Source organism: Pogonomyrmex barbatus, unplaced genomic scaffold (genome assembly GCF_055798465.1).
Source record: "Pogonomyrmex barbatus isolate J1 unplaced genomic scaffold, ASM5579846v1 scaffold12, whole genome shotgun sequence".
Lineage (NCBI taxonomy): Eukaryota > Metazoa > Arthropoda > Insecta > Hymenoptera > Formicidae > Pogonomyrmex > Pogonomyrmex barbatus.
In genome coordinates, this window is record NW_028297108.1 from 7,559,539 (window position 1) to 7,575,409 (window position 15,871).

The 15,871-nt window shown below is 37.3% G+C and overlaps 1 protein-coding gene across 1 annotated transcript in view; it reads left to right on the top strand.

Annotated features, from left to right (window-relative positions):
- The window catches only part of LOC105427187 (uncharacterized), a 29,237-nt gene extending 21,725 nt beyond the window's left edge, over window positions 1–7,512 (top strand). The window contains exon 6 of the mRNA XM_011638832.3: window positions 5,033–7,512. Within this exon, the coding sequence (XP_011637134.2) occupies window positions 5,033–5,370 (338 nt within the window). The 3' untranslated portion in view covers window positions 5,371–7,512. The remainder of the gene's footprint in view (window positions 1–5,032) is intronic.
- Window positions 7,513–15,871: the final 8,359 nt, after the last annotated feature.

Consider the following 15,871-nt stretch of genomic DNA (forward strand, 5'->3'; position numbering starts at 1 on the left):
GTCAATGCAGCCCTCAAACGTTTCCCCAAAACTATCATCGCGTGATGGTCGGAGATCTTTTAACAAGCTTCGCTTCCCCAGCGCGAAAAATCCGCACGAAATCTATTCTCTCTCTCTCTCTCTCTCTCTCTCTCTCTCTCTCTCTCTCTCTCTCTCTCTCTCTCTCTCTCTCTCTCTCTCTCTCTCTCTCTCCTCCCCCGTCCTACCCCCTCTGTCTCTCTCTCTCTTTCTCTCCATCATCGCAGTCGATATCGCCGCCATTACATCATGTTCGTTAAAAGAGACGGACCTGCATAATTAAGAGGACTCCCTCCGCCGTGTGCCTCGCACACGGACGAGACGCGCGCGCGCGCGCGCGCACATACAGAGAAGCGCGCTATTCGCTCCTATCATTATAATCGGCCGCGAAGCAAACGTTACAACCGGTAAATATTTAAGTCGGCCGGTAAGGGGCCGGTAATGAGAGTCGAGATGGATCGATAGACGTAGTACGTAGGACGAGGTGTATACGCACGTTCGTATGGGTCGCTGACACTCTCGATAAATATTGTCCGGCAACCCGCGAATCGCGTACCTTCTCGCGTTTCTTCGTTCGTGCGTCCGCGCGCGAGGGATGATGCCGATACCACCCTTGTCCCGTGGAGAAATTAAAAAGTCCAGGACAAATATCGCGGTGTCACACTTTTCTCCTCGTCCTCCCCAACCTTCCGAAACTGCCCTCCCGTCGAACGATACGGACAACGTGCCTCGTTACGTTAGTCTTGAAAGGCAAATAAATGCGGCAAATGTGATTTCATCGCTCCGCTTCGATCCGAATATTAGTCTCTCCCTCCCTCTTCTTTTACCACCCTCCTCGAGCGAATTAATTAAATATTAACGAGTTATTACGATTGCGTTATATATTCAAAGCAAGCTCTCGTGCGTTATTTTTAACCTTATTTTATCATTTTTTTTCGTCGACTTTTGTAAGTTCTAATTTTGTAAAATGTTCACATCGTCGTGCGACTACGGAAGCTCTGAATCATGAGCGCGGACTTCCAATAAAGTTCCCGATAAAGCTTTGTTCATGGAAGCATAACCGTTCTTAAAAGTATGGTCGTATTTCTCACGATACTTTATTTCGACTCGTTATTTAGCGCCAGAGAAATATGTTTCGTTGCGAAGTAAAATTCGATAAAAAGATACTCGTAGCATCAACAATGTGACGTACGTCATCGTAAAACAACCGCGAAAGACATGCGTGCGGAATAACAATCGGTCGCATTTACTTGCTCGACGAATGTTGTAATTAAGTACGCGATATTTGCAAGTTTGCATGCACAAGTTTGTATTATCATCTTATTACTTGGAGTAACGTGCTCGAAAATAGCGTAAATATGCAACGTGTATCAGTGCGGTAGAATGAATATTACGCATTTACATGAATAAATTATCAGACAAGCTTGCAAGCAAATCAATTGTTATGCACGATTTTCATCGTCCGCTCGATTATCTATCATCGTAATTATGATGATCGAAGTCGCAGCGAATGATTAAAGACATATATTACATCTATTTTTATTTACAATGAAAAAGTTATAAAAAAGTTATAGACTATTCTAAAAGACCGCTAAACTTTTTTGTATTATTTTTAAATTTAAATATATCGATTTAGAATAATCTTAGGTAAACTTTATTTAATTTAAAAAAATACATATACAAAAATTATAAAAATATATGACAATAAATATAATATAATCTTAAATGACAATTCGTTTCTTAGATTTCTTTTGGAGAAGTATTTCGCGGAATTTCTCTCAGGGATAAGTATTGAGATTCATAGTACGAATCATATCACGTTTCAATTATTTTGATATTACTTCTCCTAAGTGATTAGATGCTAGCTTAACTAGATTATTCGCAATTTGTTGCTTCACAATTATCCTATTCATTGTTGATACAAACGTACGAGAAACATATCACAAAATATACAAAACGTAATCGATGTGTTTACTCTAAGTCCATAAATTGTCTTGAGATATTAACGCATACAATAGCACTTCTTCCCACATAGTACGATATAAAAATTGAATCGTAGGTGGTACAATTACGATAATTGTATTTTCCTTCGTGGTCGCGAAGGATAGTAAGAAACGGTGTGCCTGCTTCGACAAAGCGACACTCGTCATCCACCACGCTATTGTACGTACTCGTATTGCAGGCGATAATTCCGACAATAATATATCGGAATGAAATGTCAGAAAATTTAAAGGAAAGAAACGTTCCGCATCGCCGAATGAGTCAGAACTGCTTTTCAAGAGAAAAGAAAGTTTCTTTATTCCAAGCGCACGGAAGATATCCGAGAATATCGATTTCTGGCTCCTTTGTCCATATCGAGGATTGTTGGGGAATATAATTCATAAAGAAATATGCATGGACAAATTTTCTCTCCGTAGCGAGAGATCACATTCTCCCCGGAAGTTCGAAAATAAATTTCCATGATATCTTACATTTGCGTTGCTTCACTAGGTTTAATTTCATATTCCGTCTATTGAAAATTGTTAGAAATACACATGTTTCATGTATTTTTCTAAAATTGTAATTTATGTATACACATTATAGGGTACATATTACGGATATTTGAAATACATTATGCGATAAATTTGAATTTGTTGTTTCAATAAATCTTTTAGCACAAAATGATGAATATAATTTACATTAAAGTCCGATATATACTTCAACGCCATTTTATTTCTTCGTAAACACTTTCAGTACATTACACTTCGCTGTGGTACATTGTAGTCTTCGATTGGACGTGAATCCAAACATTTTCGTCACCGATGCTATCATTTTGCGCGAGCAAATTATTAAATACCCCGCAATTATTTCGCCGCGCTTCACACAGAAGCTGACAGAAAGTTACTATCTTTTCCGCGAAGAGAGTCGTTCATCCCCCGGAACACTTGTGACTCTCTTTTCCACTTTCATGTTTATGAGAGGGGAGGGGGAGGGGGGAGGGAGGGAGGGAGGAAGGGAGGGCAGATACTACTCATACGTCCGCTGCGAAATTAATTTCTTTTCGATAGAATCTTAACGACGACGCCTTCCGTCGCGTTACAACATTCGGAGGCGTCCGTTCGCTTTTATCGTCGCTTTACAATCGTAAAACTGTTTGCTCGGAATTTCGAGCAAGAGAGGAAGGGAGGCACCGTCTCCGCGGGTACAGGTGTTTACTCGGTACTATCACCGTCGGTCGATCGTCGTTAGACGAGTGATGGCGGACTTTTAGAAGGCCGTGACAGGAGTTTACAAGTGTGGTCTCTCTCTCTCTCTCTTTTTTCTTCCTTCTTTATTATTATTGCTATCTACCACGAGGTCGCGATCTGCGTGCGGGTACGATCGTACTTGAGCGTCACAAGATTCGCGAGAGCGATTAATGCAGAAGTTGTTGATTTTTTTTTTTTTCTTTCATGTAACGATATCGCGCGAGAGCAGTTGCGAGATGCGTGTGAGATTATGCGGCCGACGCTAATAAATGATACCGCTCGCGACACTTTCCGCCTTTGATGAACCCATATTTGTCGTGGAACTTTACGATGAAATATAATTTTGCTAATAATTCTTATACCGCCTATGGCAATTTATTACCAAAAGTGCACAGTGAAGTGAAGGAAAGAATAGATAATCTTTATTTATTAAGCGATTTAATTTGTGTGTATACAGATTGTTAAAGGAAAGCTCAATATTTTGTACATATTGATAAACGCTAAGAAAAATAAAAGAAACGTTCGGTCGTGTCGACGAAAAATTAACCATATCGCAGATAGAAGCGATTTTCGATTTGTTAGCACAAGTGGCTTGCTTGCACCTCTGCGTGAATTCTGTATATCTCTTTCTTATATAAATCGATTGGTTTATATCGAAATATTATTGAAGTAATAAATATATCCCTGTGAGATATAAAACATCTCACAAATTATCCATTTCTCGATATCGCCTTACCTTTACGCTTTTATATGCAAACTCACTGAATAAAATTGATGTAAAAAAAATTAAAAATAAAAATAGATTAATTTTTCGACATCTTTATTAAATAGACATTTTTTTCACTCTTCTTAATAAGCATTGGCTGTAATTTCTAATTTTTTTTTTTTTTTAATATCCTATATAGCTTAACACATCGTGTGCAGCAAGTAATCGATTATCTTTTTTCGTCTATGACGTCTTACGGTAATCGATGTCTCCTTTAATTTCCTTATTAATTTTCCTTGAGGCATCAAGCACATCGATTATTTGTCAGCCATCACATATCAATGTCGCGAACGCGTGGCGACACACTTTGATTGCTCATTTTACATGTAAAATAATTGCTCCTAATTGTACTTTGTGGCTTGAACGAGTTAAGCTAAGATATAACCATCAGTCGCCTTCCGAAGGACTGAGAAAAGGCTTTAGTCATCAGATGCGCAAATGCTCTATCGTCGGCTGACGCCACGATTTATTGGTTGATTCAGTTGCGTTTGGTTAACCTTGGTTCATTATTCCAGATCGCGCGCCGTTCTCTCTTCTTCGATAATCGAATTTATAACGCGCGCATTCGTAATTCATGCCTCTTGTCCCACGATCAACGTGGTTAATCGTCATTGATCAGAATTATTGCATCCGCTCGCATCACTATTCACGAGCACACATCTTAACTGATTGATTTTATTAGAAACGCAACGCGTTTCTCATTATTATTTTATTATTAAGTCGATAGTAATTTAAACATTGTGAAATTCAAAAAAAGTTAAAAGTATCTTCTTCGGTAGACTTTTTAGACGATTTTTACTTTGCGTCGGCATGCAGAAAATATTTAAAGAATACATGAAGAGAATACATGATATATATAAATAGAAGTGTGTCCTTACACGCACAATCATAAATAATTTTTAAAGGAAAATGTAGTATCGAAGTATGTTTTGAAAATTGTAATCAATGCGATAATAATGATACGAAAGTGGAATGGCGCAGGCACTGACCCAGGCACTGCCTGCTCGATTCCGTGTTACAGGCGAGAAGCCGCACAAGTGCGTCGTGTGCGGCAAGGCGTTCTCCCAGAGCAGCAACCTGATCACGCACATGCGTAAGCACACCGGCTACAAGCCGTTTCAGTGCGGCCTCTGCGACAAGGCGTTCCAGAGGAAGGTCGATCTGCGTAGGCACCGAGAAGGTCAGCACCCGGCGGCGCCGGCGCTCGATTATCGCTCGTTGCAGATACCGCCGCAGCAGCAGCAGCAGCAACAGCAGCAACAGCAGCAACACTCGAACGGCAACCGGCACTCGCCGGTACCATCGCACTCGACACCCTCCGCGGGTTACCACATGATATCCGTGCCCGGCAGTAGCTGAGACTCGCCGTTCGCCTGACAGACGCTTCATCCGTGAACGCACACCGGGCTCTCGAACCGGATAACCGAGCGGTATGTATCGTTGGATCGCGACATCGCCGTGACCAGTTGGGGGAGGGCAATATATATGTGTGTGTGTGTGTGTGTGTGTGTGTGTGTGTGTGTGTGTGTGTGTGTATTTTGCGAGTACTGCGAGATCAGTCGCCGGAAGCGAGATTTCGTAGATATCTCACTCCGGAGTTGGCTGAGCGAAGTAACGCATCGCAGGTGTGTGTGTGTGTGTGTGTGTGTGTGTGTGTGTGTGTGTGTGTGTGTGTGTGTGTGTGTGTGTGTGTGTGTGTGTGTGTGTCTGCATCAGAATGTAATATCTCTCTGGAAATAGCGGCACTCGTAACCATCCGGCGTTTCTTACGCGAGCAATTTAGTATGTAGATAGACAGTAAAATAAGACGAATCCCGAAGGGAGTAACTTTTTGAATCGGAGCAGAAGGAAAGATCTCGCTGCTATCATCCGATTAAACGAAGATGATTATAATTTCTCGTCGTGATTATATATAATATCAAAGTCTGAAACGTACGGTGCAGATTAAAAATGTCGATGCTTTCATTATCAACTTTCGTGACTGTCTGGTCGGCTGACGTACGGCTCTTACATCCGCCTTACGCAGTGTCGGCGAGTGTCGCTTCAATATGAAGATATACATATGCGTTCTCAATTAATGTTTTACCATAACGAATGACTGACATGTAATGATGCTGACGTGTATCAATGAGAATCGCTTTGAGATGTAGCGCATCTCGCGTTCGTCATACCGATAACTACGCCTATTTTCTCTCCTTGACATGATATATACATATGCAAAATGCTAATCCGGCTTCTCTCGAGCAACGCGCGACAGCGTCTCAGCGTCGAAACGGCACCGATATGTATCGTAAATCTGTATCGGTCGATACGAAAATATAAGTTACATTGAACGCGACGTTACTTTCGCGTTATCTCGAATCACTCCTTTTATTTTATCGGCCCGAGTTTAACTACGAGTTGTGCCTCGGAGTTAGCCATACTCCAATAACGTAGCGTCGACGTATCGGAAAATGTCTCGAAATATCCGAGATGTAGGATACGTGCATCACGAACGGAGCAAGGGAAGACCGGCACATCACTGTGAAAGTGACACAGATCGGCCTTATCTCGATTAACGACGAAACGTAGATACACACAGCCGCGATTGCACGCGTGATTACACGATACAGATTCGAGGCGTCGTAATTCAAGGATCGTCTGCCGGCGTCGAAGGTCGCCGTCTCTCGCGCGAGCGAGATCGTCGCTTACGCTCGGATGAGAAACAGAATTGTAAATATTTTCCGTTGAAATCACCACACCGCGATATCTCTCTTCTTCGGAAATGTAATTATGGAGCGTGAAGCACGTAATCGAACCAAGTATTTACATAAATCAGTCGAATAGGCGTGTATTTAATTAAAATTCACCCAGTGCCTTGGTATTTCTGTACCACTCAATACGAAGATTTCTGATGTAGTTAGAATTATTATTATTATTGTATTATGTATAAGCTTTGATACATATTATTTCCGATGCCTCCTCCGGTTTCTTTCTTTATTGCTTTCTTTTCGATAGATATCGCGTTGGCCGATCAAAAATAATTAATAGCAAATTAATGGCAATAAATTCAAAGAAAGATTCAAAGTATACGCAAATAAGATTTTCCAAGATGACAGTCTAATCATTTTGATCGTAAGAAGATATGCATAGATAATCAAAAAGATTTTCTCAAAAGATTCGCTTTCATGTTTAAATCATAATATATTAATAATTATGTCTCCAATTTTTATCCTTGGAGATATTCATTATGATGATATTTGCAAAGTTCAACGATAAACAAAGGACATTGTACATATATACATATGTATTATATTTCTTGAGGCACGTATGCAGAATGTCGTATATATGATACGTATGTAGATATTCGAAAATTGTTGCTTTTATAATTTTATTATTTCTGATGTTTAAAAAAATAATTGTATCAATTCTTATAAATAGATGAATTTTAACTGTTGAATTTTTAACCAGCAGATGCAACCTGCGATTTATATTTATTGGAAATCCGGAAAGTTTTGAAAATGTTCTCGTACGACAAAAAATGTTAAATTAAATTATTATTAATAATTAATAATATACAAATATATCGGTTTGTATGCAAACGCTTAATATGATAAGTGAGTGAAGATTAAATCGGAATTGAAAATGATTCTTTATCTTTACATCGGGCAATTAATTTTCCTCGCAACAAGTTTACGCAATTAAACTCGATTGAGGCTGCTACAAGTGAGATGCCTGAATGTGCCTTTTTTAGAATCGTACATCCGAATCGATTATGAAATATCACTATACTTCTATTGTATGAAAGCGAGTCCACGTTTAAATACATAAATAACACGTATGTGTTTGGTGTACACTAAGCTTCGTAATCGTTTCCATCAAAATTACTTTTAACACATGTTTTTCAGTTATATATCAATTATAACTACAATATAATCATTAGACATTCCCAATGAATCTCAAGTGTGCGTCTTGATAGTAGTAAAATATTAACATAGAATGAATATAATATAATTGATTAAAAATAATTAATTTGATTGTCAATTGGAATTACTGAAAAGTACCATTTTTTTTCGATGTCATTCCTGTTTTAGTCTGAATCTAAATATCATGAAATAAAAATGCATTCAAGATGTACCGAGAGTTCTATGCCGATTGTGAATATAACCATTCGTCTATCACATATCATAGTCCATCGAAGCCAAAGTCATCCGTTTTTGAAAATTGATCGAGTGAGTCATTGAAAGAATCAATGATGCCATGTCACGATGTTAACTAATGTCGTCAATTTAATGAGATATTTCATGACCAATATTTTAAAATTCTATTTGTTGATCGTCCTGATTTCCCAGATTTCTTATATTTTACTTGTGCACTTTTTAACATATTTTTGTAATTATTATAAATATTATCAACGAGTGTATTTTATACCAGTGTGCGGTCGTTAATCCAAATGTATACTTCCCACCATTTTCTGGGGAGTTCTTGCTGTGAAAGAAAAGCTGCGAGTGGAAGCGATTAGAAGAAATGGAAGTGATTAAAGAAAGCGAAATGTGTAGCTTAAGTGATAACGCACGCTCTATTTTATCTGCACGGAAAGAAGAAACAATCGATGTTACATTATACACGATCGCAGCTCTGCGTACGAAACCTCTAGAATACGGCTTTTAAGCACGTGCGAAAGCTCGATGTAAATACGGGATTTCTCCTATCGTAGGAATATCCTTTTGTTTCAAAATCTCCGAAGGATCATCCGTCCCCGTGTGAACGTAAAACGGAAGAGATCGCGCGAGAAGCGACGACGAGAGAACGATTTCGCAAATCGAAATTCGCATATCCGGCAACGAATCATAGCGGCTAGAGGACCAAAGATAGCATAAGACGGACCTGATCGATTGGTAGCGCACAATCGGGTTTTCTCTCTTATTTCCAGAGCTTAAGTAAAATATAGACGAGACGGAAATGTCGCACGAACGCGAGACGAGATAACCTGCGAAAGTTCGAGGCTTACCAAAGATCCCGGTCCTTCATTACCTACGTACGTACGCGCGTACAAACTGTAACATACCATTAGAATTAGATAGTTGATTAATTATGTGCGACGATTAAGATTATTCTAGACTAATTATCCGACAATGACGTTTCGTTAATTCGCTGGCGATGACATCTGAAAATTACAATTGACGAATTGGATCTTTACAGAGGCACCCATTCTCCCGATTTAATTGACTTATTAAAACGGATAAATTGTAATTGATGTAGCGAATACCATAGCGCGACACGTCTGATACGAGGCTCGTGCGTTAAGCAATTTTGTGCTATATATATATATATATATATATATATATATATATATATATATATATATATATTAAGATTACATAAACTTATGTGTAGAGAAAAATCGCGATCGATGAATCAATAAGTAAATATCTCTCAAGATATTTGTGTATGTGTTCATCGAGTATGAAAAGAAACAAAGCGCGCGTATGTGTTTTGAGAATGAGTGAATTAGAGAGAGAGAGAGAGAGAGAGAGAGAGAGAGAGAGAGAGAGAGAGACCACAATAATGATAAAGGAAAAAGATTTTGCGAGCACAAGCGAGCGATTCAAGTTAATCGATAAAACCAAAAATATGTTTATTATTGCTAAAGAAGATATTGATCGAATAAATTGTTTTTCTTATAAACAGTTGTATTTTTTATTGCCATATCTATATCTATATATCTTCCATATAATTATCTTCTACATTTTTATCATATTGTTACGCCTACGCGAGTCTTCTGCGGCCGAGTGAAGTCGAGCCGCCGTTTGGAGAAGAAGCGAAACGCTCTCCGGGGCAACGGTTGTTGTTTACGAAGAAGTATGACTCGTGGCGTACAGACGTATGTCCGTCAAATTGTTATTGTTGATTAGTTTGAATAAAGCCTACGTATTTTAATAAACGGCGTTGTTTATTACTGAGCGCGACTTCCTCGCGGATCGCGCGTAAAGTGAGAGCGTCTCAGTGACCGTCGCGGACGAGATAACAATATCTATGTTTTTAAAATATGACGATTATGGCATAATTAATATAATCATTAATTTACATAAGCACAAATCAATTATTAAGACTCAGATTTTTAAAATTGGTGGTGCCAAACATAACAGCTATTATTAGTGTGTAGTATAATTTTTTTCTCGTGAGTTTCAGCTTTGCAAAATAAACGTCTATTTGTTACGACTATTTGTCAGTCTAAACGAGTCAGTTTCGAACTACATAATTAATTTACAACGTATAATACACAACGTTTTTTAATAATTACGCCAAGTACTTATATATTTCATTATGTTGACATACAAGAAAAAATTTGTTCAATATAACTATCATTTTAATTTTCTCAATATCCATATATCTTATCATTTATTATTTAAACGTGTTTTACTTTTAAATACTATTTATTTAAATATATATTATTTCGCAAATTATTTACAAATTATAATTTTCTGCTATTATTTATGCATCACATGTCGAATTATCGATATTATTGAATTATTTATTCTATATGTAAGAACTCGAGTTTGAAATTCTATATATAAATTTTATATATGTACACACACACACACACACACACACACACACACACACACACACACACACACACACACACACACACACACACAAATAAATATATATATATTTAATATATATTTGTAGGTTTTTTCGAATCTCCCTATTTTTCAGCTTTTCAGCTTTAAAATATTGTTTATATTTTGCTCTCCTAGTTATGTTTATAAATATGAATCATTTGTTTATGCGATACGTAGCCAAGTTTACATTTTCCAAATTTGCATTTTATCGAGAGATTAGGACCATCATCTCTCTGGAGTACCGGTCGTGGGAATTCGAGAGAATATACATATATATTGTGATATATGTATATATGTGTATCATTGTATTGTTGACGTGTTATTCTAAATACGTTATTTGCGATAAATATCATCATATGCCTCTGTAGTCGAAAGGATAAGATGCCTGTCCGATAAGCAGAATCCAGGGTCGATTCCTGGCTGAGGTGGTATTTTTTCGCAAAATAATTACGAGTTTTCACGACTGGTTCGTGATCGGGCCCCGCCGTGACGCACACTCTCCCTTCTTATATTATTAAAAAACGTTGTGAATTATAAATAAAAAACATAAAATCGTTGTGGTCTGATAACTCGACATAATGCAAAATTCTTCCAATGATTTCTATGTATCGTCGATTCTTTGCTATTACAATTCCCTATTTTTGCACGCATTTTTGCTTCAAAGTCGAAGGACGACTTTGCCGCGATAAGATAATTCTTATGTTTGTTCGAACAATTAACCACATAATTTTACGGAGAACTCCAATTGCATTCGTTCAGAAACGAGTAAATGAGCACGTAAAGCCACAATTCATTGTAATGCACGATTGGGTTGCGTAAGAAAACACTTGCCGCGCACATTTAACATTTCATGTAATGAACATTACATCACAAACGTAATTACTATATATTTTTTATTTCAACATTTTAACGTATTTTGCAATCAGTTTACATGGAATCTGAAATTGGCATAATTTATTATATTATATATCATTTTTCTTAATTTTATCTTCTACAGTTTTAAAACAATTAACACAATATAAGACTATTTTGATTGCAGGATCGTGTTCCTAATTATTTTGTGAATTTTTATATATATATATATATATATATATTATATTTTTACTCAACTGCGTGCCGATTACTATTCGATCTTGGAAATACAATAATACTTAATAATAAATTCAATAAAGTAATTTGTGTTAACACATCAATATCATAATCTAAATGATGTACAATGAGATTTTTGTAGCATATCGATGATCAATGCAATGAATCAACTGCACAATATTGTCGTATTATCGCATTGATTTCATTGCGGGAAAATAAAAAAAGCGTTAAGCAAAAGCTTAAGTGTCGATGCAGCATGTGCGCGATGTAATTACGTTTCCTCGAAAGAAGATCGGCTCAGATGTATCGTAATTACAGTGAACTGTGCAAGCAATCAGTATTTATGATTCCACCAAACGTGTAATGCAATCCCTAAAGTGTATTTCTCGCCGTATTAATGATAAATGTGCCACAGTAAAGCCGGAAATTGTGCCACTTTGCTTATGACCTTCCTGCACGTTGCCGTGCAATTGCTCATTGTATCGTGCAATTACGAACAACCGGCGTAATTACAAAGTAAGAATCCAAATTACGATAAAGCGTCGGTTGTAACAAGTGATACGGTACGCAAATTCGTGTATCATCAGATAACACAATTCTCTAAATATGAACACATATATTTATTAAAATCTAGTTTACGTACAAAAATATTTTTAATAATATTTTTCAGTTACCGATAAAGCAAAATAAAAAAAACTTAAGAAAAAATGTGTAACATTGTAAATATAAGGTAAATTAAATTTTTGTAGAAATACGTACGAAAGGTTTCTTAGATATCCCATTAAAAAACAAAAAAAGAAACACGTTCCCTGTAATATTACTGCAAAAATATTATTTTTCGCTATTTACACGCGCGCGATCTCGTGACGACGGATGTGATGTAAAATAAATAATTCTCTCTCTTTTTCCAATCTCTTTTCATTTTGTTTACGTATCTCTTTGAGAGTTAGATGCGCGTCTCGGTTAATAAATTGAGAAATCCAAAAAGCGAGATAAACCGGCGTGCACGGTGTCGACGGCGCGCACGTTGCGCCCGTAATTGGCCAATTTGCATTTCGCGATCCGGAGCGAAGGCGAGCCGCGATTCGCGCGATAACGCAAGAAGGGAGAGAGGGAGAGAGAGAGAGAGAGAGAGAGAGAGAGAAAGAGCGAGATAATCGGGCCACACTGCCCGATTTCTATCGGAATGCGGCAATTTATACGATCGGGACGATAAGCCGCCATCCTCGCTGCGAAAGACTCTCCGCTCGCTTCTTCGATTCACCTGCGTGAGTCTCGAACGATGCGTAGTCTCGAGTGGAGCATGCGTTTGCACGTGCTGCATGACGCGCGTGATGCATTCGCGTGTCAAAATTTTTCAGTTACCGTGCAACCTCCGTTGCATCTTTGACGCTTATCGTTTCGACTACTTTGACAGATCCTTTGGTTTGAATTTTAAAAGGGTCAACATTTTTCTGCAATATTCCTATTATATATATATATATATATATATTTCACAACAATATCATAGGAATGTCGCGCGCGTGTAAATAGCGAAAAATAGTATTTTTGCAATAATAATATTACAGGGAACGTGTTTCTTTTTTTTTTTTTTTTAATGAGATATCTAAGAAACATTTCATACGTATTTCTACAAAAATTTAATTTACCTTATATTTACAATGTTACACATTTTTTCTTAAGTTTTTTTATTTTGCTTTATCTGTAACTGAAAAATATTATTAAAAATATATATATTTCACAACAATATCATAGGAATATTGTAGAAAAATGTTGACCCTTTTAAAATTCAAACCAAAGGATCTGTCAAAGTAGTCGAAACGATAAGCGTCAAAGATGCAACGATATATATATATATATATATATATATAATATATATATATATATATCGTACATGTAGAGATAATTATAATGGTTATAGAATTAAAAGAAAGCAATATTAATTAAAATGTCTCTGTTCCTTCATTACTACAAGTACTTTCTTTGGTGCAAATTTCTTTGAATATTTTTGTATCTATAAACTCACCTCACCTTCTGCTAAACGTTGAAGACATTTTCAATAATTTAAGAAATTATAAAGTCAATAGGGATTTATAGGCCAAAATAAACGACACGGCCTTGCTACATGCGAGTGACCTCACACGTATGAACGGGAATTCGAGAATGAAAGCATGGAGTACCAACCGGTTTCAACGTATTCTTAACCGAGTGAACCATCTCGAGGTAAATCATCTTATATCCCAACGCCAGCGCACCGTTTTTATTATCTTGGAAGTAGACCAATTTCAATTTTTTTTTTTATATTTCACAAGTAAGAAGAAAAGAACGTGTCGCATATTTCTCAAAGCCGCGAAACGATACTGGCTATCCTAATTTTAACGTGCCGTTGTGCTTCGTCATGCCGGTCGCATGGACGGTAAAAAGCTAATAAATTAACAACTTAAGCGGTGTTTTTTTTTTTTTTTAGTCGCTTTTGTACAACAACGTGGTCAAATGATATCGATCAGAAGGCCCTATCTTGAGTGAAAAGGCGAAAACAAATTATGGATATGGATAATCAATTTATTTTTTGTTTCTGTCATCGACCTCATCTATCTCCACCAAATCGTCCTCTTTCTTCGCCGGTTTCTTCCTGCGGCGAGGAAGAACGATCTGACGATAATCTATTACTGACCGGTAGGACGGCGCCTGATTGGCCACCGTTCGTCCTTCTCTTCACCTGCATAAGCTGACGGCTTCTTTCAAAGTTGGCTCACATCTGATCGCGTATATTCGTATATCCCTCGTTCCAAGATAACCCATCATTGTATCAAGAGTAGATTCATTAAAGATATATTGTTAATTAATAACCAAACGCTAAATGCTTAAATATGAAGAGACATTTTTGAGATATTAATTTACTTTCGAAAAATTAAGGAAATATCGTTTCTTTCGTGATATTAACAAATATCTGATAATGTAAAAAAGCGTAAGCACTTTTCATTGTTGCCCGACAACCGCGTAAAAGCTGCCAATTTTTAACAGATAGCTACCTCATCTTGGCAGACCTATTATCCGACTTTCTTCGTTTCCCGCTTCATCGCCGTGCGAACGTACGGTATATCGTAAGCCTGAGACCGTATTAACCGCCATTAGTCCCCAATTAACTTTTCCTCTCGCGTTCAATGGAGCCGCGGATAGCGTCAACCGCAAATGAAAAATTTATCGTAATCGGTTATGATGAGCGCCGCAACTTTGTGACGCTCTTTACGAGCTTTAAACGTTGTAATCATCGGCAATCGAGTCATTAGTCGATGATACGTTTGCGAGCTAAAATTGAAATTCTTCACACGGGAATCGAACACGATTGTAAATTAATCAAAATCGAGGCCTTGTTTTCCTTCTACTCGTATTCCGCACCATAATTCGACACCATACTTACATCAGTTTGTAAATTATCGAGATCGCTCCTGGTATTTTATATGAAGGATCATGAAAAAGTTATAACTGTCGTATCGATAACGATATCGTTCACGAGATGACATCGCGATCTCACCGTTTCTCCACTTTCCATCCCGTCTTTGAAAGATTCGCCAAAAGCGCAATGGTTTATTAAATGTATTTGAAACACTTTTATATCAATCTTCTTTGAACAATATTTTAATACCAATCCTGTGATTTTTTTCCGCATTATTATACAGAATTTTGATTATCATGTACGTAGGAACATCCAGTCGAGTCAAATCCATTAAAGAATCATGTCCGGCTTATAAATACATTTTTTTTTTCTTTACCGTATTCAAGACTATATTTCGGTATCGTTGACCGATTCATCGTTCTGGTTTCCACATCTCTGAGTTTATTACCGCTAATTACGGATGAGTAGTAAACTCGCCCTATAACGCAAGCATTCGAAAACCCGACTTTTCCCTCGCATCGCCGCTCGACCGCACTTTCCGCTCGAATCAGCCATACGTAGTTTTTTTACGTAGTCCGATTAGGTCACTTCCTGATGCGTAACAGACAAGCTTGTATGACCGATCGCTCGTGTAAAAAAAGATTATATTATTAGGTAATAATTAAATAAAAAAAAATATTAATTTGAATACTAATTAATCGCGCATTTGTCAAAGCGTCTTTAAGTAACAATTTATAGATTTTATGCTCCTTGTTTATGCTGCTTC